Source organism: Hyaena hyaena, unplaced genomic scaffold (genome assembly GCF_003009895.1).
Source record: "Hyaena hyaena isolate Hyena2069 unplaced genomic scaffold, ASM300989v1 scaffold_720, whole genome shotgun sequence".
In the NCBI taxonomy this organism is placed as follows: domain Eukaryota; kingdom Metazoa; phylum Chordata; class Mammalia; order Carnivora; family Hyaenidae; genus Hyaena; species Hyaena hyaena.
In genome coordinates this window covers 227,456-252,224 of record NW_024081348.1, presented here as the reverse complement: position 1 = coordinate 252,224, position 24,769 = coordinate 227,456, and the positions used below count along the sequence as shown (strand labels likewise).

At 39.0% G+C, this 24,769-nt stretch overlaps 1 protein-coding gene across 1 annotated transcript in view; it reads right to left on the bottom strand.

Moving 5' to 3' along the window:
* Nucleotides 1–24,769, bottom strand: part of DNAH5 (dynein axonemal heavy chain 5) — a 270,172-nt gene that overhangs the window by 88,782 nt on the left and 156,621 nt on the right. The window contains exons 47-54 of the mRNA XM_039217767.1: nucleotides 20,450–20,596; nucleotides 17,815–18,056; nucleotides 13,821–13,997; nucleotides 13,215–13,416; nucleotides 11,803–11,945; nucleotides 10,978–11,112; nucleotides 539–661; nucleotides 135–348 (exon numbers count right to left, since the gene is read on the bottom strand). Coding sequence (XP_039073698.1) covers nucleotides 135–348; nucleotides 539–661; nucleotides 10,978–11,112; nucleotides 11,803–11,945; nucleotides 13,215–13,416; nucleotides 13,821–13,997; nucleotides 17,815–18,056; nucleotides 20,450–20,596 — 1,383 coding nt within the window. The remainder of the gene's footprint in view (nucleotides 1–134; nucleotides 349–538; nucleotides 662–10,977; nucleotides 11,113–11,802; nucleotides 11,946–13,214; nucleotides 13,417–13,820; nucleotides 13,998–17,814; nucleotides 18,057–20,449; nucleotides 20,597–24,769) is intronic.

Here is a 24,769-nt window from a genome sequence, read left to right as displayed (position 1 = left end):
ACTTGAGAGTATAGGGTAAAAAATACTAAAGAGCCACCCAATGCCCCTTCTGTATTGACCTCCGGGTGGATATTTTCTCATTTGAATGCAAGCACATATTCTTCCCTCCCCAAGGCCCACTGACACCATTTTACCAAAGATCTTGTCCATGGAAGCATCAGAAGGCAACGTGCAGTTGAATATAGAGAACTGCCTCTTGAGTCTTTGGGGGATATCATTGCGTCCACCCCCAGGATGGATCATGGCTGCCAGGAATTGGATGTCCACAATGCTGGTAAACTCCCCAGGCTTTTCCAGGTTATAAAATCCATTCTGTTCCATCAGCTGTCGTACGATCTCATTAGTAACCTAAGAAAGACAACGTTCAGAATTTAAAGGTCACTCCTTTACATCCCAGAAGCTAATGCCTTGAGTGTTTCCCAATAATGGACTTTATTGGAATTCAGGAATTGCATATTGAAAAAGTAGAAAAATATTTACTCATCAAAGAGTAAATCAATGTTGAGTTGACATAAAGTGTGCAATAGGATCAATATACCTGATCTCCCCACTCATTGACTACTGGCATATTCACATCATCAATAAAAACAGTCATCTTCTTTCCTGCAGGAGGGCCATATGTTGTACCCATGCGTTTATCCACATAGCTCTCTATTGTCCTCTGCAAAACAAGAAAGCCAACAGAAAGGCTTGTGAAAATATCCCCTAAGATATGGTAAATGATTTTTAAAATCTAGGAACATTTGAATGGACAGGAATTGCTCACAAACACCCCCTAAAGTTCTCCTTAATTCTGGAAACCAGGGCATGAAGTGCCTTAAGTATCTTGCATAATATTCACCTTCAAAATTCTGCTTTAATTTTGGAGTACATGAAATTCTAATTAGTGTACATTTTGAGACTCTTTAGTCTATTCCTACAGATTTTTGTCTTATTGTTCTTATACTGATAACACTATATTCCCCAGCCCCATTATTCAAAGAATTTAGCCCTTCTAAAAGCCTCCCTGTAAATCAGGGATAAAAGTAAACAGGGCAACTGTCCAAGAAGCTTCCTAGGTCTGTGCTCTGAGCCACACAGTCTGCCCGAACCTGAGGGCTGTTCTCGCTCTATTGAGAAGGCTGCCCACGGGCTTCTGTATTGGACACCATCCAGATTCAAGGCTTAGGGACAGTTGCAATTGCAGTGAATCACCTTTTATCCCATGAAACAAAATATCAAACCACGCCCACTTGTGTCTCTCTCATTTCTCCATTCTGAGCTTAGGTGGTAAAGAAGACTAACTACACTGTGCTCTATTTAAAAAACAAACAAACAACATAAAGACTTTTCCTAGCAATATGAACAAACACACTAAAACTGATTAAACTAATGTAATATGTCAACTATTCTTCAATTAAAATTTAAAAAAAAACTGATGAAAGGAGTATTGGGAGAAGTAAGGGAAATATGGGGAGGGACCCAGACTCTTGATTACAATATGATCATTTCAGTGGTAGTACCATGTGGTTTGGAAAACGTATGCACTGAGTACCAGAGCTAGCACCACAAAGAAAACAGAAAACACTTCATTCATGCTCTAGAAACTCAGTCTTAAAAGGCCTCATTCCACACCTACCACTGTAGCAATATACTGATCCATGATTTTAAGTTGTGTTAAAGATAACATAGGGGCACCTCAGTGGCTCAGTTGGTTAAGCATTTGACTCTTGATTTTGGCTCAGGTCAATATCTCATGGTTAGTGAGTTCAAGCCCTGCGATGGACTCTGGGCTAACAGTGTGCAGCCTGCTTGGAATTCTCTCTCCCTCTCTCTCTGCCCCATCACAGTTCGTGTGCATTCTCTCTCTCTTTCTCTCTCTCTCTCTCTCCCTCTCTCAAAATAAATAAATAAACATTAAAAAAAGATAATGTATAAGTGTAGGAGAAAGTGAAGGTATATTGACCCAAAATGCATCCTCCTCCTATCCAAAAAAAGCTTACTTAGTTCATGATGAAGAGCAAACTAGTTAAAAATGACTTCAATAATCCAAGACACAACCACAAAATAAGGCCAACATATAAGCAAAAATTCATATGTTTGTCCTTGGAAACCTTTGCAGTTTGGTAATTCCAAATTCTAATTTTCCATCACCATTTTAATGAATAAGGGCAAGAGATATGAACTTTTCTTCACCATTTCCAAATACAAAGATATATATTGGGGCGCCTGGGTGGCTTAGTCGGTTAAGCGTCCGACTTTCACTTAGGTCATGATCTTGCGGTTCGTGGGTTCGAGCCCCGCATCGGGCTCTGTGCTGACAGCCAGCTCAGAGCCTGGAGCCTGTTTCAGTCTGTGACTCCCTCTCTCTCCGACCCTCCCCTGTTCATGCTGTCTCTCTCTCTCTCTCTCTCCTAGAAATAAATAAAACATTAAAAAAAAAATAAGTAAAATGTAAAAAAAAAAAAAAAGATATGTAAATATATCACAACTCATTCAATTACAAAGTAAATCTCTCATAACAACAGTACAATGGCAAAAAGAATTTCCTATTTCCCTGAAATAAAAGCAAGCTGTTTAAAGTAATGTACTAGGCTAAATTTAGCGCTGCTTTTCAATGAATTTAAATGCATAAGGCAATTAATAATCTCTTGACATCTTCCTATGGCAAGCCAGAGCCTTCCAGATATTCCCTTGTCTATTAATGAGAACTCATAAACACAAGAAGATTTTATGTCTTGGGGGGCCTGAATGGCTGCAGTTAAGCATCCGACTTTGGCTCAGGTCATGATCTTGTGGCTCAAGTTTGAGCCCCGTGTTGGGCTTTGTGATGACAGCTTGGAGCCTAGAGACTGCTTTGGATTCTGTGTTTCCCTCCCTCCCTCTCTCTCTCTCTCTCTCTCTCTCTCTCTCTGTCTCCCCTGCTCACGCTATGTCCCTCTCTCTCAAAAATAAACATGAAAAAAATATATTTTATGTCTTGGGGGCCATCTAAGAGGTAAAAGGCCATGGGTGGAAAAGATGGGATAATATAGAGTAATAGTCCCACACCTGCACTTTGTTCCTTTTCATTGTGACCCTACTTTTTTTTCAAAATAACAGGAAATTAATAGTAAGCTATATATGTCATAAAAAAGCTAAGCTGACAAAAACAAAAACAAGGGAGGGAATAAAATGAAGTAGTTTCTGACCCTGGAGTTGAGACCTTTCTGGTTTTAGAATTGCTACCTATTAAATCATTACCTAGTGCATCTGGAGTGTGGGGGGACCTCCTAGAGTTCAGAGGCATAGCAACTGTAGGCTCTACTCCATCATATATCTATTCATAAAAGTTTGGGGAAACCACATACGTGGACTAGTATCTCCTGCTGGACTTCTGCACTTGGATCATCGCTAGCTTCACAATTTCAACATATCCAAACACAAATGCCTCTTACTCCAAAGTCTGCACCCCCTGCTGGGTGCCCATTTCAGAGATTTACACCAATGACCCAACTGCCCCATCCAAACATTTTCCCATCCAACATCAATACATTCTATCTCTTCTAATTTCAATACTCCTATTTAATGCACCTCCTCCTCCCTGAAGAATGATATTTCTGGGGTCAGTTATTTGTCTTTCTCAAGGGGATTAATGTCACAAGCTCTTTTTTTAAGTTTTTTATTTTTTAATATAGTTTATTGTCAAGTTGGTTTCCATATAACACACAGTGCTCTTCCCAGCAAGTGCCCTCCTCCATGCCCATCACCCATTTTCCCCTCTCCCCCACCCCCATCAACCCTCAGTTTGTTCTCAGTATTCAAGAGTCTCTTATGGTTTGCCTCCCTCCCTCTCTTTAACTATTTGTCCCCCTTCCCTTTCCCCATGGTCCTCTATTAAGTTTCTCCTCATCCACATATGAGTGAAAACATATGGTATCTGTCTTTCTCTGCCTGACTTATTTCACTCAGCATAATACCCTCCAGTTCCGTCCACGGTGCTACAAATGGCCAGATTTCATTCTTTCTCATTGCCATGTAATAATCCAACAAATGGATAAAGAAAATGTGATTTATATACACAATGTCACAAACTCTTAAACTGCCCCCACCCTGCCTCCTCCAGTCAGTCCTGAGAACTTCTTAATAAGTCATATACACTGTCTATGTTGTGTGATTTACAATTTTATCTAGAATTTTCTGTCTCCTCCAAAAATCAGTCTAAAGAACTACTGACCATCTCTGTTGTGGTTTGCCACCCACATGCTCTTTGATCTCCTTCATCTGGGTTCCCACTTCAGCCACTAGTTTTGTGAGATAAACCATAGTCTAATTAACAAAAATAGGTATATTTGTTTATCTGAGTTCTGTCTGTCTCTCCCACTAGAATGTAAAGAGGGAAAGCATCTTGTTTATCTTGCTCCTCACTACATCCTCAGTGTCCAGAAAGGTGTCTGGCATCGTGCACTTATTTGTAAGTATTTGGTACACAGATAAATGAGGAAAAGAAACCTGGGATCACCTGTAAATTTCTTCTCTCTCTTGTATCCCTCTCTTCCAACATCTACTCAGACAACAACAGGTGTGCTTCCCTTCTAACTTTTGCTACTTGGTCCAGCCCAACTTCCCTCACCTCCCAGTTCTCTCTGAAAACACCCATATCTCTTTCATCTTGTCTTCCCCTCTGCAGCCAGCATGCACTTTCTAAAGGGCCAGTGTCACCCTGCATAATATCCACTGGTTCCCCAGGAGCGATGTACAAGGAGCTTCATGATTTCCTCACTTACACCTCCAGTCTCACCTCTAAACACCTCTTAGTCTCTTTGTGCTGGGCCCTCAACTTAATTCATTCATATTCAGTCGACAATAAAACACATACCATACAGTGATACTCAGCTCACAGGCTAGTATTCATTATGGGATTCTTATTTACATATTCCTAGAGTAGCCATTTCTGAGCCAAAAAAATCTCTCAGCGTTAGTGTCAACTAAACACAATTTGTCAAATATTGATTTAGATGAATGATCTTCCATAAATGTCACTTCTCTCAACACAGCTATTGATAAAAAAAAAAAAAGTGAGATCTCTAGCAAGGACCTGGACTAATGGCAGTTTATGCTGTTCTCTGAGAATAAACAAAAACTCTGCAAGCAGAGGATGGTAGTGAGCATGATTCCATCTTAAGCAGTCAATGGAAACTTAAAAAGATTCTGTTCTTGTTGTCTGCCTATCTCACACATGGCATATGGGGGGCTAACCCAAGCTGTAACAACAGCATTTTAAGAAATAAAAACTAGAAGGTTAGAAATCCAGACAGACTTGGGAAGGCAGGTGAAGAAAGCTGCCCTTGTCCATTCTAAGCTAGGAGCCCTAAAACTAGGGGTAATTCCATTTTCTGAATTAATCTCTTAATAGTTCAGCCTCTATAATTCCTAAAATATATAATATTAATAAAACATAAATATGGAATCTTCTCAAGTAATGTCAACTGTTTTCATTATGCTGATTTCTGTAATCCTCTTAAGAAACTACTTCCTTCCTCCTCTGGGCTCCACAATACTTAGATTACACCCTAAGGAGCACTTATCACATCAGTTATCCTTGATTGTATACATGTCTGCTTCCCCAGCCAGATAGAGGGTGGAACACTGTATTGGAAGAGATATTGGCAGAGTAATGTACAGCTGAGAAGGTTTTGCACTCCCCAAATCTTGGGTTTATCATTCACACAATTGTCTCTGTTAATAGGACATAGCACAAATCTGCATAACCTGCATGGTCACAAGTGGAAGTGTATGTAAAGATATTTAACTTACAAATACATATGTATGTGTGTATATACACAATAGAGTATTATCGACAAATGGTATATGTGAAAGTAGTTGGTGAGATGAATGCATTATAAAGATGAAAGATATTTTATTATCACGTATAGGTATCTCTATATATCAGCATTTAAATCATTTTCATATATAGTACATCCAATTAAATGGAAATATAAATACACTTGGGGCACCTGCGTGGCTCAGTCCGTTGAGCATCCAACTTTGGCTCACATCATGATCTCATGGCTCAGTTCAACCCCATGTCCAGCTCTGTGCTGACAGCTCAGAGCCTGGAGCCTGCTTCAGATTCTGTGCTCCCTGTCTCTCTGCACCTCCCCTACCCATGCTCTGTCTCTCTCTCCCTCAAAAATATACATTTAAAAAATTTTTAAATATGCTGAATTTTAGGCTTCTTCATATCTGCTGTTTATCTAAAAGTAAAATTGGAGAGCTTATGTTCTTTATTAAGATATCTACTGCTTAAATAAGATCTTCCCCTTTTATTATAAGTTATCAAAAACAAATGAAAAGTCTTACGTTAATAAAGTTTAAAATGCTCAACAGCACAATATTTTAAAAAAGTAAAATATCTAAAACAATGTGAAAATACATTAACATAAATAGAAGCTAAAAATAAAGCAAGAGCACTAAGTGATAAAGCAGTCATTTGAATATTAATATAGATAAAGAAAAGCCATTGGAAGGAGGCATATGGGTGAACTGGAAAAGCACAGAACATACAGGGACTTGGTTTCTCACCAGTTTCTGCTACCAACTAACTGGGTGAACACAGACAAATACCTCAGTCTCCCTCAACCTGCATACATTCATGGTAACGGGAAACCCTGACACTTTTAGAGAGCTTCACCATGAAAAACTACTTTCACATATTATCTCTTATGATTCTTCTCCGGAAACTCATCCTAAAACTATGCTCTCAGGAATCAAAAACGTTTTCTGCAACCGTAGGGGTCTCTGCAGGAAGCAAGGATGAAGCCAGGAAGGATTTCAGGAGCCCAGCTCCAATTCCACTAAAGCAAATCTGCGGTCACCTATTTTACAGCCTAGGCTTCTGCTTACGATTTCTCCTTTGGAAAAGTGGTTCTGAGTCTTAAAAGAAAAAAACTGTGGAATTTCCTTCTAGGCTCTATGATTCTCATTTTTTTTAAAAAACAAAACCTATTTCCATGCAATTATTTATAACACAGTTATATTCAAAACATTTTAAGATTATTTTTAGAAAAGATAAGCCTTTCCAGAAACTCTCTAAAGAAACTTTCTTCTTACCTTTCTGTGTTGTTTATATTTTAAAAGATATGTATAGATTATTTCTAAAACAGAAAAAAACACTTAAAATAATATTTGTTGGGGAAAAAACTGAGATAGCTCTCTTAAAAGACCAACTGAATTGCCTTAGCCGAAAAGATCAGGGGACCACATAATTTTTGCCCAAACGACACACTTTCGATAGTGACAGGGATGCCATTAATTATTAATCCAAGCCAGTGGAAGTAAACCAGACTATTCCAGATGAAGAGGGACATACAGTCAGACCTCCTCTTGGCAAAAGATGTGAATGTGACACCATGCAGAAAACTAAAGAAACCCTAAGTGAAGATAACAAGTCAAGCAACAGACATGTGACCTCGACTGGACTATGTGCTAAAGTGATGACATAGGAGGGATGCACACGATCTCTTTTCTCATCTACGATTTCAGTTGTGTTTGGATCCAGGTAATCAGGAGATACTGAGAAAAGATGCTCACGTCCCTCAGAACTCACTCATGAACGGCTGAAAATTACAGAGAGAAAGTTAATTATAGCAGTTTAGCTAATTGAAAGCTTTCTAATATTAATGAGTCTAGCTTACTAGAAAGCTTGGATAGTTAGCAGGCAAAACAGGCACTGAACAGACTGCATGATCCCATGATGCTTCTGAGAAGGAAAAGAAACAGTGAAGTATGAATGCCAGCTTGACACCGGGGTCTAAAGAAACTGGGCTAACATAGCTGTGAATCAGATAATGGGACCGTAAAGAATACTGATGTTTGTGTTCTAAAAGCCTGTTGACTATTGTCCTAATTATTATATTCCAGTGTGGTGTAACTTCTAGAAGTCTATTATATCATTTACAAATTTTATATCAACAAACAGGTTCCTTTTGATACATATGCCTTTTTTCGAGGGAATTAATAAATGTCTTATGTTAAAGATACGTAATCTACAGATCTTGATCACCTTGAAGGATTAAATAATGGCAAGAGTTACTAATAAAAATACAGTGACCAGGGCTTGTTACATACCAAGTGATCTGGCTGGCCCTTGTCCCTGGTTCCTAGTGGGGAGCCTTTAAACACCCGGAATTTCCTGAGTAATAAGAATTTGTTATCCATGGTGGGTCCCTCTGTCTACTCTTGCCTGAAGGGCCAACCATGTGATTTGAGGGTTGGCGATTTGGACCACATGGTATCAGTGGATATTTTGAGAGGGGTGCAGGCTTGGAGACTGAGTTCAATCACATGGTCAATGATTCAATCAGTCGTGCCTAGGTCATGAAACCCAACAGAGCTTTGCATAGCGTAGGTGAGCTTACTAGTTGGGGATGAACTCGATATACCTGGAAGGTAACGCATTCTGAGGACTTAAGAAGGTTTCAGTTGGGAGCCTTCCAACCACTGCCTCAATGCATCTCTTCTTTTGGCTGATCCTGATTCATATCTTTTAATAAAACCGTAATCATTAACACCACACTTTGCTAAATTCTGAGAGTCATTCCAGTGAATTATGGAGAGAGAGTCATAGGAACCACTGAATTGTGAATCAGTTGTTCAGAAGTGCTGGTGGCCTGGAAACCAAAGCATGTGGCTGGTATCTGAAGTGAGGGAAGACGTGTGGGGGCCTGAGCCCTTTGCCTGTAAAGCCTCAGTAGCTCCAAGTAGTTACTGTCAGAATTGCATTACAGCCTTAAAGATTTACTCCAGTCTCGAGAAATGTGAATCGATAATAATCCAACATAATGGGGTAAAAAAATCACACTTGCATATACTATTTTAAAACTTGCGGGGCATCTGGGTGGCTTAGTCGGTTAAGCGTCCGACTTTCGCTTAGGTCATGATCTCGCGGTTCGTGGGTTCGAGCCCCGCGTCGGGCTCTGTGCTGACTGCCAGCTCAGAGCCTGGAGCCTGTTTCAGAGTCTATGACTCTCTCTCTGACCCTCCCCTGCTCACGCTGTCTCTCTCTCTCTCCTAGAAATAAATAAAAATATTAAAAAAAAAAAAAAAAACTTGCATCCCCTTCTCTCCCAGGGGGTCAGCTGATATGCACTTCAAAGCCCCAACCTTCAAATCACATGGTTGGTCTTTCTGGTAAGACTGGTCTGACTGTGGGGAAAAAAATCATACTTTGATTTAATGTTTTAAAACCTATAACCTTAAAGGTTATAAACTTTAAGAGGATGCTCTCCAAAAGTAAAACTAGCAAAAGTTGTTTAAATGTGAAACAATACCAAGGGAATGTGCATAGTAATAGTAACAAAGGAATATGTATAACATTAGCTTCTTGCCAGCCTACAATAATTTAAGGTGCTACTCCCCAAACACAAAAATATCACAGCTCAGTCTTTGCAATATGAGGTTGACCTTCCATCCGGACATTCCTTCCCATCATGATTCTGTAAATAGTATTTATCTGACAGAAGACTAGCCAGTATTAGAAATTCCATCTCTAACAGAGGAGTAGAATACAGCTGATAGTCTTATTTAGAAACTTAATCAATGGTCTTAGCTTATTGGCATTCTCCAGTCACCTATTACATTAAGTGATAAAAGGTGATGATATAGCCAGGCTGTCTACAATTTTCATTGATATTTTAATACCAACAACTACGGAACAACAAAGTTAATCAAGACCAATGTTCTTTGGGTTGGAATTCTCCTAAAAATCCCCTTTCCATTTTCAAGTTATGAAATGTATCCCTTTTATTTATGCAGCAATGTTCTAAAAGATAGGAGAGATGACTTGAAAACAACCCCAGCATGAGTTGACACATAGGATTCTCTCCCCAGTTTCAACAGGGTCTTAAACAACGCAGGACCAGAGCAAAACCACCAGGCCAGCACTGCAATCTCAGTCATTCTTGGCGTGTTGTTCACAAAAGCAAAGCAACTTTAAGGGATTTTTTTTTTTCCTGTTACTCCTCAAGAATACAATGGGGTAAAATCTTGAATGTGCTAATTGCACAGTCCTGCAACTGATTTATTCCTGCAATTGATAATGGGAACCATGGTGGAACGTTAAGTCAGGATACAACACAATAAATTGGCAATATTGGGACCTGAGATTAGACAAGGAATAAAAGCAAAACTGGAAGAGAACTGGACTTAGGCCAGCTGGGGATCTTTCCACACTAATACTCTGGTGTGGATCCTGAGGAAATGAATTATGGAGAGGTGGACAGGGAGAATGAAGAGAAAGAAGGAGATATGAAAAATATTTCCATAGCTACATTTTCAGCCCTGAATTCAAGACAGACACATCAAAGATGACCGGTATATCCAGCCTAGAGGCTAGAATAATAGTCACACCCACAGAAAAGCAGACAGTAGGGAAAAGACACAGGTTTTGATGAAGGAATAAATGACATTCCTTCAGCTTTGGGTTTTACATGTTCACAGGCTTTCTTTACATTTTATTGTTTTTTCAAAAATTTTTAATGTTTTTAATTTATTTCTGAGAGAGAGAGACAGCGTGAGCAGGGGAGGGTCAGAGAGAGAGGGAGACACAGAATCTGAAACAGGCTCCAGGCTCTGAGCTGGCTGTCAGTACAGAGCCGGACGTGGGGCTCGAACCCACAAACCATGAGGTCATGACCTGAGCCGAAGTCGGATGCTTAACTGACCGAGCCACCCAGGTGCCCCTTTCTTTACATATTTTAAACAGTACTGAGCCTCTTAACACCCTATGTATGCTTTTTATTTCTCCAAAATTTAAGACTATACAGTATAACCCAACTAGGAAGAGATTCTATTGCAGGTGAATAATAGAGACAATTGAACGCATTTGTAAGGGACTTATCACGGCTGGGAAAAAGTGCAGATGAAATTCAATGGGCACAGGCTTCCCAGTGAACAGAGCAGAGCCTCCAAAGTTTATCACAAACTCGATCTTAATGAGCAATACCAAAGAGCCAGTACCTGAAACATCAGTGGGGTGGTTGCAGAAGAAAAATTCAGACTCTTGATCATGTGACTTTCAGAATCATATTTTGACATAAATCCTTTGATAATGACTGTTTTGGCCGTTCCTTGTTCCCCAATTAATAGCACGGCCTAAAAGAGAAGTTGAGAAAGAAACCCAAGGAATGCAATAAAATGATTATAGGCTAAATTGTGCCCCCCCCCCCAATTCACACATTGAAGCCCTAACACCCAGTGCCTCAGAATTGACTGTATTTGTAGAGAGGGCCTTTAAAGAGATGATGAGGTTAAAATGAGGCCATGACGGTGGGCCCTAGTTCAATCTAAGGAGCCTCTGTAGAAGAGGAGGAAATCTGGAAACATAGAGATGCAGGCGGATAAAGACCACAGAGATGAAAGCCACCTGCAAGCCAACAAGAGAGGCCTCAGGAGAAAATCAACCTGCCAGCACCTGAACCTTGGACTCTACGCCTCCAGAACTGAGAGGAAAGAAAGGTCTGTCGTTTAACTCCCCCAGCCCGTGGTGATGTGTATGGGCAGCCCCAGCAAATCAGCATAATCATCAGAAGAGAAGGACGTCTCTTTGGACAAATGAGTCAAAATTCACTCTCTCTCAACTAACATGTGAGAACAAATTACTTGATCATGAATTGGGACCAGGCAACTCTAATGCTGTGAGTAGAGAACAATATCAATTTGGGTCATATTTTCATGTTCTCTAAACAGCAACCTAAAGCATTCTGAGATAAATGCAAGATGCCTTGTGTTTTCAAGGGACATTTTAAAAATGTGCTATTGTTAATAGAAGTTAAAGAGCCATACCTTGCCCTGTTTAGCGATGGTTTTAATTAGAAAGTCAGTCCTCACATTGTCAACATTTGGTACCAGGATGGAGCCATATTCTGGGGTGATGTCAGGTGGATACACATATTCCTCCGTACATGTGTTCCAGTGCAGCCATTGACCTGAGGTGAACACCGAACATTTACATCTTCGCATGCCTATTAATGATTTAATTCCCGTCACAAGCAGACATTCTTGATATCTCATGAAGCATCTTTCAAAATCTCCCCATAAAATAAGATCATTAGAATGGTAGATCTAAGTAGTATGTAAGTCTGTGTTAACCGAGTCAGAATTTCCCAAGGAACAATTCCAAAGTGGTAATATTAGGAAATATTAAGAATGTCTTGGCAAGTTTTAAAATATGTCAGTTTTCAATTATGTCTGAATAAAAATTAAGAATACAATGATAAGGGGGAGCCTGGGTGGCTCAGTTGGTTAAGTGTCGGACTCTTGGTTTTAGCTCAGGTCATGATCTCACAGTTCAAAGGTTTGAGCCCCTCATGGGGTTCTGTGCTGAGAGTGCAGAGCCTGCTTGGGATTCTCCCTCTCTCCTCTCTCTCTGTCCCTACCCCACTCGCTCTCTATCTCTCTCTCAAAAATAAACATTTTTGTTGGGGTGCCTGGGTGGCTCAGTCGGTTGGGCATCCAACTTCAGCTCAGGTCATCATCTCACAGTCCATGAGTTTGAGCTCTGTGCTGACAGCTCAGGGCCTGGAGCCTGCTTCAGATTCTGTCTCCTCCCTCTCTGCCCCTCCCCCACGCACACTCTGTCTCTTTCTCTCTCTCAAAAATAAATAAACATTTAAAAAAATTTTAAGTAAAAATAAAAAATAAAAAAAGAATAGTGATAGTAGTATGTCCCTAAAACCACTTAAAATATCTAATCGCACAAGCTTTTCATTATATACTTTCTGTAATTATAAAACCAAAAATAAAAGATATATAAATATTATTTATATGTTTTATATAGATGTACTTTATATATATGTACCACATATAAACAAACGAGGTATATATAGAGATAGATAAGCACATATTTGGTAAAAATATACTCCACACTTTGTAATTTTTATGAAAATTGCTGATTATATTATATCAATGACTGAAATAGATCTACCTGCTTTGGAGACTTTTTATTTCTAATTTGTTTTTAATTCATTAAAAGTTTAGTAAACAATATACCTAATAAGGGGAAGATATGCATTTGGGACACAAATGAAATACATTTTTGCAAAAGAAAAAATTAGGTTTCGTCACACATAAAAATTTCCATTTTAATATTACAGCATGTGTTTTAAGTACCATTTAGAAAAATAAAAGCTGTGTAAATAGGAGCCCGTGGAAAAACCTCCCGTGTGTTATGTACAAACGGAAGCAAGCATACTCACCACTGGACGAGACATAATAGTCAAACATGGTGTCATCGGTCCCCGCTAGAGGCGGCAAACCCGAGGTCAGCGCTTCCTGAGAACGCAGCCAGTGCTCTATCCGGCGTCGGCCCTCCAGCTCTAGCACGGCCCCAATGCTCCACATCAGGGAGAAGACGTACAGTCTCCCCAGGTGCTCCGGTGTGACCTCCACACCTTGTTCCTGGGCACGGAAGAAACTTGTTTTGATCAGTTGATTCTCAAACCTAAATTTTGCTTTGAGGTTTCAATAAAAATAATAAAGATGTAAAAGGGACAATAGTTTTCCCCAAGAACAAGGAATAGATGAATAAAACTGGAAACATACAGAATTTATCTCAGGAAATACCAAGTTAGTCCCCAAAGTAAATCTGGATGTTTATTAGATGACTGTGAACTTGCCACTAAATTACAAACGTGTGGCTCACTTGGGGAGAAGAGAAATGAGAAAAACACAAAAGATGCAGGGGCATGTTTGAAACATTCCCCCATGCATAGCTCTAACACAACCAATTTTGAATACTGTACTCTCTGCACAACATGGCTCAGTTAATAAGAGAGAAATTTCTAGAAAGTTGAGCGATTTACCTTTGGAGGGATCAGCCCTTGAAGCATGTTAATGCTCTGCATGATTACAAAGGCTTCAAGCATCTCCATCTTGTATTCTACGTTCTGAACACTGAAGCGATACAGGTCGGGAAAAGACTTGATGTACAGCTGACGAAGAATTTCGGCTTCCTGAGGGGAGCGCTTCTTAAGGAAACTCTGTCCATTCACAGATTAATGCATTAATAAATTTATTAACATGCCAGGAGAATGGTCATTTTGGAACAAACATTTTTTACATATTGATGGCCTATAATAACATCTAATAACACTGCATACAGAATGTGTCAGGCCTCGCAATACGTTCTTTCATGCATTAACTCATTTAATTCTGGGAGGTAGGAGCTATTATTATCCTCCTTTTACAGATGAGAAAACAGAAGCCCAGGAACACCTGGGTGGCTCAATCAGTTGAAGGTCCAGCTTTGGCTCAGGTCGTGATCTCACAGTTCGTGGGTTTGAGCCCCATGTCGGGCTCTGTTCTGACAGCTCAGAGCCTGGAGCCTGCTTTGAATTCTGTGTCTCCCTCTCTCTCTGCCTCTACCCTGCTTGCACTCTGTTTCTCTCTGTCATTCAAAAATGAATAAACATTAAAAAAAAAAAAAATATATATATATATATATATATATATATATATATATATATATATATATAAAATGAAGAAAACCGAAACCCAAAGAGTGCAAGTGATGTGCCCAGGACCCCACAGCCGGTGGGTGTCAAGTCCAGAATTCAAACCTATGTGTTCCGTTACCACCTTATACATGTCTTGAAGCAAAGATGGAGAAAAAGTCTCCGGTCTTAATTAAAATACACTAGAAGAAAATGAGGAGGCATACATAGAGAAGTAATTTAGGAAAAGGAAAAGGACTAAAAGATGAACAAAGGAACTCTATACACACATCTTTTTAAATGGGAAACAAAGATTTATCAAATTAGCCGTTTCCTTTTATTTCTTCTAATGTAACTAATAACCAGTGTAGAAAAATATCAAAGAGGAAAATGGAGAATTGAGTCCTTTGGAGAGCCTGCTGTTAGAAAGTGCATGTGATCCCTAACAAGATACCACATAACACAATATTCTCTGAAGCTGAGGCAAGTTGCCTTGGCCTCAAGAGATCAGCTCATTCTTCGACACTGAGCAGAAGCAATAAAATGTTGATTCCGAATGATTCATCAATTCATGAATTTACCAGGATTCCACAGCAACAGCAACAGAACACAGCACCTTCAAGTTGATGGAAGCAGAAAGGTCCTAACCCAAGGCCAAGAAATCAGCTTGGCTCCCAGGAGCTGACAGATTCCTATGAACAAAACTTCTCCATGTGCCTGCCTCTAATAACTCCCTAGAGCTGCCGGGTACTGCTCTCTGAACACTTCCCATCTGATTCTTTGTGAGTCTTGCTTCTTGCTAATCATTTGTGAGAAAAAAAAATTGCATTATTTAAAAGCATTATAAAAAATTAGGTAAGTGTAGCATTAATGTAAGAACCTTATTCAGCCTCAACATAGAACATAATAGAAGCTTATTTCATAAAAAGCAAAGTCTAATATTCATTAGGTAGTAGTGTCAGAGTAGCTTTTAAAAGTCTTTGTGGGGGAACCTGGGTGGCTCAGTCAGTTAAGCGTCTGACTTCGGCTCAGGTCATGATCTTACATCTTGTGAGTTCGAGCCCCATGTCGGGTTCTGTGCTGACAGCTCATGACCTGGAATCTGCTTCGGATTCTGTGTCTCCCTCTCTCTCTCTGTCCTTCCCCTGCTTATACTGTGTCTCTCTGTCTCTCAAAAAATGAACAAATGTTAAAAAAATTTTTTTAAAGTCTTTGTGGATATGAAGTATTTGAGGAAAATCACACAAATAACTTTTTTTCACTTGAAGCTTGCCGTTATATCTGTGGTTACCAAATCTGAATCTATTGTACTGCTTTTAAAAACAAAAACAAACGCAAAAACAAAAACCAACTTTTGAACCTCCATCCCCAGAGATTCCGATCTGGTAGGACTGAGGTATGACCCACTCGTTTATACTTTAAGAAACTGTCATTGCTGATTATTTTTGCAAAGCCAGGGTTCAGAACCTTTGCCCTGTATTCCCCTAAATGGATGGATAATTTGATTGAGAGATCAGAAATAGAAATCTTTAGAAGCATGTTTAGTGTCACATCCAATTATACATAAGTAACATTTTGCTATCTAATCCCCTCCTTTTTCACATCTTCACACTTCACCACACCGAAACCCTTGTGCAAGCCAGAGTTCTGTAAATCCTGAGATGATATTATTAAAAGCTAAGATATACTGATACAGAAAGAGAAGCATAATAATTTAATGATGATGTAAAATAAACACCTACTTAATTTAAATTATGATTTTATAAGCTTTTGATCTTAATTTAAATTATGATTTAGTAAGTTTTCAGTCAAAATCATTTCCAAAAAATTATGTAAATAAAATAATAAGTTTAACCAACAATGTCAAAAAGAGGTTTCACACATGGCTATTCTAATAAGCATTCTGCCCCCGGGGTGCCTGGGTGGCTCTGTCAGTTAAGTGTCCAACTTCAGCTCAGGTCATGATCTCATGGTTTGTGAGTTCGAATCCCACATCAGGTTCTGTGCTGACAGCTCAGAGCCTGGAGTCTGCTTCAGATTCTATGCCTCCCTCTCTCTCCCCCTCCCCCACTCATGTTTTGTCTCTCTCTCTCTCTCTCAAAAATAAATAAACATTAAAAACTTAATAAGCATTCTGCCCTATATTATAGTATTTATTTAGTAAAGTATCTAAATATACAAGGCATTTAATTATAATCTAATTACAATCAATACACTCTAGAATGTACTGGTGATAAGAAAATAATACGGCTTTTCATGAATTGAAGAGATATTGTCTGAAATATTATTTCCAAGAACAAACTTAAAACAAATATTATGACTATTGAACCTCATCAAAATTCCTTATATGCAATTTTAATAAATTGTTTTCTTCAAGCTAATATTGTACAATGAGTGCTCCCAAACTTTATGGGCATGAGTACCTTTTTAAAATGTCATGAATTCCCAAAGTGATAAGATTAAATTTCACTTATTCAGTTTGGCAGGATTACTGATTCAGCTAGGCCTTGCAATTACTCTACAACCCACAGTGGAAATCACGGTTCTAAGGAGATGCAAAGGAGCCCAGAGGAAACCAGACTGCTGAGGGCACCTGTAAGGGACAATCAGGGTTTCAGTGTCCCAGAGGATGTAAGATCTGCCATAAACAGTAGCAATGAAATGCAATTACACCACAGGTCTGTAGAAAAATTAGCACACGCTGTACCAGAGCACTAAAAGATCTGTTTTCCTCTTTGGGTACACAAGAGAAAGACTCCATGCTGATTCACAGGGGCACATGCACCCAAATGTTTATAGCAGCGCTTTCAACAACAGCCAAATTATGGAAAGAGCCTAATGTCCATCAACTGATGAATGGATAAAGATGTGGTTTATATATGCAAGGGAATACTACTTGGCAATGAGAAAGAATGAAATTTGGCCATTTGCAGCAATATGGATGGAACTGGAGGGTATTATGCTAAGTGAAATACATCAGTCAGTTAAAGACAGATACCACATGTGTTTACTCACATGTGGATCTTGAGAAACTTAACGGAGGACCATGGGGGAAGGGAAGGGGAAAAAGTAGTTACAAACAGAGAGGGAGGGAGGCAAAACATAACAGATTCTTAAATTCAGAGAACAAACTGAGGGTGGATGGGGGGGGCGGTGAGAGGGGAAAATGGGTGATGGGCATTGAAGAGGGCACTTGTTGGGATGAGCACTGGGTGTTGTATGTAAGCGATGAACCAATCTATCCCAAAAACCAAGAGCACACCTTACACACTGCATGCTAGCCAATTTGACAACAAATTATAATTTTTGAAGGCTGGACATGAAAAAAAAAAAAAAGAAAAGAAAAGAAAGACTCCTCTCTTACCTCAAGAACAGGACTCCAGTCGAGGATAGAAGAACTCATGAAAACCATTCCATTTCTCGAGACAGTAGCTGGTGACGCGTTGTCAATGTTATGAGGTTCAAAAATGATCTTGCAGTTTGGAGCCATGGGAATCCGATCGCCATTGGCAAGGGTTAGAGTTTTGTTATCATCCAAAACAGAATTCAGGTTTTCAATCCAGATGGCATCTACTGGACCATCAAGAACTATCCAGATATGCTCCCCTAGAATATTCCACCAAAGGTGGGGGGAGGGACACACACACACATACATACACATACATGTAACTACTATACTTGAAGAAGTACTATAATTTCATGTAATTTTCATTAATTTTTAAGTAAAACTTTGATAGAAATGATTCTTATTTTGTCACATAGGACTTTTCCAGTTCTTACTATAGCAGTTGTTTAAAGCACATAATCAAAGCAAAAAGTCACTTGTTCATTAAACAAATAGTCACTGAGTACCTTCTATCTATCAGCACTGCTCTAGGGTCTGGGGCTATTACAGTAAAAATAAGACCATGTCTTGCCTTGACAGAGCTTACACTCGAAGGGGGTAGAGATGATAACCAAACCAATAAGCAAATAATGTGTAAGATAAGAAAAATTAGGAAGAAAAGAGGTTGGGGCATTGCTTTCGATAAGGCAGCCAATAAAATATTTCAGGAGAATGAAATGATATAAAGATCTAGAGGTAGAATTTTCCAGGCAGTAAGAATAACAGGTACAAAGGTCTCAAAGTGAGTACAAGTTCAGGCCGTTCTAGGAAGAGCCAGAAGGGGAGAAGAGAAAAAGGAATGTGAGTGCTGTCAGAAAGACAGGCAGACTGATTCTGGCTTGTACATGTCACATCTGAAATGTCCTACACACACCCCACAACGTTGTTGAGCTGAGGATTCAAGGGAGAGGTCAGGGCTGAAGATTAAAATGTAGAAGCCATTGGCTTAGAGATGGCATTTGAAACCATGCACTGGGTATGTTTCTTCTAGAAATGAGCAGATAGAGACAGCAGGTCTGAGGACAGAGCTACTTCGATGGTCAGACTTCTGGCAGAGTCTCTTTTGCAGCCTCCTCCCTCTGACAGACCTCTTAGGAGGCAGAAGTGGACGGAGAACCAGCAGATAAAGTTTCCCTGATGCCAAGTGACAGAAGAGCCCAAGAAGGGCAGTGGTCAACTGTGCCAGGTCCTGTGCGAGCCGGACTAGCCTGAGAACTGACCGTTTGTATCTGACAGGCTGGAGGTCATGAGCCCCCTGAAGGGGCTACTGGGAACAAAACTGATGGGAATCACTTAAGGAGATATTTGGAAGTAAAGAAAGTGACAAGCATCAGCGGAATGGTCAACGGAATGCCATTGTAAATTTAGGTACCTGGTTTAATAATTCCTCCTAATTACTTAATCTCTACTTTCTCTTACTGACCCCATGACCAAGTTTGGAACCATAATCTTTATTTACTATGCGACAGCTGTAAAACATTATGTATCAAATAAAATGCTTTAAAAAATCTTGATTATGCTCATTTGACTGAATTTAAGTGAAAAGATGAAATAAACAGCAGTCACTTAGAAAAAGCATGTTCCCTTTTTTAAAGAGGGGAAAAAAAAACACTGCTTTGAGCTCCCATTCTCTGAGGTAGCATTGGGCGCTGGATATGTGTTCACTTAGGATTACTGGAACAAGGCAGAGACAAAATTTGATTTATTTCCAGTAAAACAATAACAGTGTCTAATGTCAGCACACTTTAGAAATTATACATTTTCATGTCTCTTTTGACAACTGATGTTAGGTTGCTGAGCTCCGTTCCCTCAATGGGTGGCCCCACCTTAAACATCTCTTAGTAGACAGTGTTCCAAAGCAATGATTCATGAATATCCCCAATATCTCTTCCTTCTCGTGCATCCTTCCTTCTCTCTGCAAGTGCATTCACTGTGCCTTTCTCCCACTTATTCAAAAGTAAGAAAACATGATGAGAGGAAGGTTGATACTACCTCTTCCATCTGAGCTTATATTCCAGAAACATTGGGTTCAATTTAGAGACTCCATAAGTAAGAGAGTATTCAGAGTGAATCACTAACACTTAACAAGTTTGTTCACAGGACCAGCAAACACCAGTGTGCATTTAAACAGAATAATTTGTTAGTTCAATATAGATTTCATTTTTGATATATGCAATTTTCTTCCCAAAGAAGCCTGTTTCCTCCTGTGATTTTATAGGGGAATCAGTATTCTAAAAATAGGGTATACTTAAATAAAGATAACATTTTTAAAAGATTCAGTGAAATATTTATGGTAAAGTCACTTCATTTAACACTATCAATTTTCCTTAACAGTTTTTTCTTTCTGTTTTATTCTATCACAGGGATACACAAACATTTACCCAAAAGGAAAATCATTTCCTTTGTAACAATAACAAAGAAAAAAAGTGGGAGAGGGAGATTTTAAATATATTAATCAATAATTTCAGCATTGACAAATATACTGATTCAGGACTTCTTAGTCTTGGCTAAATATCATATAGAGAATACAATATATAATTGTTCTATTAATTCTAAATAGGCATCAAGGATTTTATTTAGAAGTACATGTCAAAAATATTGCTTCATTTTCTACCTTTCTTGGCTCTCAATGTTTTCCTCCAAAGAGTTGAAAATATCCCATCTGTCCAATCATTTGTGGCCACGTCAAGTCGACCAAACATCTGTGGGGCCGTAATTGCTTTGGGATTCATCCTCATTTCCCGGTGTGGTTTTCCACATTCTGTCCCAAGTAAATCCAAATTTTAAACAACACAGCTGTAGAGGGAGCCATCATTAGGTAACACGGTACTAACTGCAATGTACTGCCGGCAGGTGTTCAAAATATGAAAAATGCAAAATTACACTGAAAATGTACGTCTTACTGCATTCCAAGTTATCAAAATTAACATTGTTATATGGACTAACTTTTGTTTCTATCTTCTGTAAAAAAAAATTGCAGGAAACATAACGGGGGCCCAGGAAGGGTACCATGTTGGCACTGATAAAGGAATTAATGTAATCTGGAAGCCTTTCAAATTTCACAGCTCAAAAATCTTTTGCTTTATAGTATACTAGATTAAGTCTGGTCTCTGAAATGCCACCTGGAAGATGTCACATTCTCTCCATTCCTGGCTTCAATTTGCTGTGTTCTTGCTTATTTGGGAAAAGTAAGCAAAATTAATGTTGCAGGAATCAAAGACTTTTCTTTTATCGCCAATCTCAAAAAAAAGAAAAAAGTCTTTGACTCTTTCAAACCTTAAAACTATTCCTAAAAAGGCTAGATTCTGTACATAAGGGGCAGAAAAGCAGAAAAGCAAAAAATAAGGTTTAAAGTATAAAACCATAAAAATAGGCACTAAAACATTACATATTACGTGAAAGACTGACAAACACAGGCAAACATACATAACTATGCACACTGGAAAAGGTGTTAAAATCCATTAAAACCCATTTAGAAAATTAGAACATAGTTCTCTTTTTTTAAATCACAAAAAGACTCAGGGAAATTTGCCGTATTTTACACTGTTGACATGAAACTGAGTCACAACTCAGCTTCTTCGATAAATAATATCCATAAGACTGGCAAAATTATATTTTTTAACTAATCACACTTTACAAAAGGCCAGCAAACTTTTAACGAGTATGACAGTATTAGAGCGCCTGGGTGGCTCCATCAGTTAAGTGTCCAACTCTTGGTTTCAACTCAGGGCATGATCTCACGGCTTGTGATTTTCAGCCCTGCAATGGCCTCTGTGCTGACAGCTGCAGAGCCTGCTTGGGATTCTCTGTCTCTGTCTCACTGTCTTTCTGTCTCTCTGTCTCTCTCTCTCTCTGCCCCATCCCTGCACACTCTCTCTCTCTTTCTCAAAATAAATAAATAAGCATTAAAACAAAAAGACTATAACAATATCATAGGTAAAACGACTTGATCTGTTGCCCATACAAGAAAAACTATCAAAAATTATTTCATTTTGGGGGCGGGTGGCTCAGTGGGTTAAGCATCTGACTTCGGCTCAGGTCATGATCTCAGGGGTCGTGAGTACGAGCCCCGAGTCAGGCTCTGTGCTGAGAGCTCAGAGCCTGGAGCCTGCATCAGATCATGTGCCTCCCTCTGTCTCTGCCCCTCCCTAACTTTTGTGCATGTGCTGTATGTCTGTCTGTCTCTCTCTCTCAAAAATAAATACATATTAAATTTTTTTTAATTATTTCATTATGGCAGTAGGTAGAATTGTATTGGGTTAATTTAAAATACCATAACATTTTTTGTACTGAATTATTGAATCACTATGTTGTATGCTTGAAACTAATATAACATTGTATGTCAACTACAGTTGAGGAATAATTTTTTAAATTATGACCAAAAAAATTAAATACCAAAATGTGTTTATAAGATCATGCCAAAAAGAAAAATGCTTGACTTTCAAAATGTTGATTAAACTAATTCCTCCTTTTCTAGTTATATTTTTTTTTATTTAAAACCAAGTCAGTTAACATATAGTGTAATAATGATTTCAGAAATAGAATTTAGTGATTTATCACTTATATATAATACCTCGTGCTCATCCTAACAAGTGTCCTCCTTAATGCCCATCATCCAGTGGCCCAACTCCCCACCCAATACCCCGCCAGCAACCCTCAGTTTGTTCTTAGTATTTAAGAGGTTCTTATGGTTGGTCCCCCTCCCTGTTTTTATATTATTTTTGCTTCCCTTCCCTTATGTTCATCTATTTTGTATCTTGAATTCCACACGAGTGAAATCGTATATTTGTCTTTCTTGACTAATTTTGTTTAGTATAATACACTCGAGTTCCATCCAAATTGTTGCAATGGCAAGATTTCATTCTTTTTGATTGCCAAGTAATACTCTATTGTATATATATACACCACATCTTCTTTATCCATTCATCTGTCAATGGACATTTGGGCTCTTTCCATACTTTGACTATTGTTGATAGCACTGCTATAAACATTGGTGCATATGTCCCTTTGGAACAGCACACCTGTATCCCTTGGATAAATACCTACTAGTGCAATTACTGAGTGGTAGGGTAGTTCTGTTTTTAATTTTTTGAGGAACCTCCATACTGTTTCCCAGAGTGGCTGCACCAGTTTGCATTCCAACCAGCAGTACAAAAGTGTTCCTCTTTCTCTGTATCCTTGCCAACATCTGTTGTTGCCTGAGTTGTTATTGTTAGCCACTCTGACGGGTATGAGGTGGTATTTCATTGTGGTTTAGATTTGTATTTCCCTGATGAAGAGCGATGTTGAGCATGTTTTCATGTGTCTGTTAGCCATCTGGATGCCTTCTTTGGAGAAGTGTCTATTCATGTTTTTTGCTCATTTCTTCACTGGATTATTGTTTTTTTGGCTGTTGAGTTTGATAAGTTCTTTATACGTTTTGGATACTAACACTTTATCTGACACATCATTTGCAAATATCTTCTCCCATTCTATCAGTTGCCTTTTAGTTTTGCTGATTTAAACCAATTCCTTTTCATTCTCTTCCTAGGCATTTCTTGACTGTCCTGATCACTCTACCTTCACGGACTCTGCCCTAAAGTAGGCACCCTTTCCTGCTGTTGCCTCCTTATGAACTCCTGTCCCGCCCCTCCTTTCCCATGGTCTATTCTCTACATGGCCACAGAATGGTCTTCTAGACACTGGGTTGATCATACCACTCCCCAGCCCAATGGCTTTCCATCACCTGTATCACCTGTAAAATAAAACCTAAGTAGGTTAACTTACAAAGCTCCTTATGCCACCCCTATTGCACTAATTTGAATTCCTTTTTGAAATCAAGGGAAAGAGAGAATGAGAAAGAAAAGGAGAGAAACCCAATAATGGGCTCATTTGGGAGTTGGCCACAGATGTAGCATTCCTCTAATGGACAAGAGGAGGTATGACACTTGCCTTCGACCCATTCTCCACCACTGTTTGAGAGTATGACTGCCTCAAGGGCATTAATGCCATTCTCTTCCAGGATGAACCAGTTCCCTAGATTCTAGGAAAATCATAATGCTGAAAAAGTGGGAGACACCCCTGGCATTTGTGGGAAAAACTGACCAACAGCTGCACCTGTACCAGGGAAGGGCCAAAGGGATATAGCGATGGGCACCAGCAGCATGTGCTATACGTCCTCATCTTCCCCACTCCCACCCCACACATAAATCACATTTTGTCCCTACCAAAGCACTTTCTGGGCATGCCATGCTCTTTGCAGGCTCTCCTACCTGCACAGGCTCTTCGTTCTGCTAAGAATGCCTTACATTCATCTGCTACTCAACCCTCAATCTTCAGCTGAAGTAGTACATGCTCTGTAAGCCTTCCTATATTTCCTTAGAAAGGCTTCTGATCCCCTTTGCCTTCTCACAGCATAACTGTCCAAACTTTCTCATAGCAATTCCACATTGACTTATAACTATTTGGGTTACTCCGCTCCTTGAAGACATGGCCTTTGGTTTTCATGCCTACATCCTCATATCTGCTACAGAACCTAGCAGCACCTCATATACAGAACATTAAAGGCATTTGATAAACAAATACATGATCAATAAGGAAACAAATATACACGGGTCTAGTATAAGTTCAATGCAATTACCTTCTCAATCTTTGGAGTAATCAATGTTTTCAGCAAGAAACAATGTATTGCTTAAGGTAACAAATGTTTGCCCTACATATTAAAACCAAGCACAAGTGGGGGGGAGATGGGCTTGGAGGAGGGCACTTGTGGGGATGAGCACTGGGTGTTATATGGAAACCAACTTGACAATAAACTATTTGTAATAAATAAATAATAAATAAATAGCAAAAGAAGGGAAAAAATAATAAATAAATAAATAAAACCAAGAACAGGTTAATCAACAGCAAATAACCTAATGATTAATTCATCTTTGCAAAGAACTTCTCCAAAACC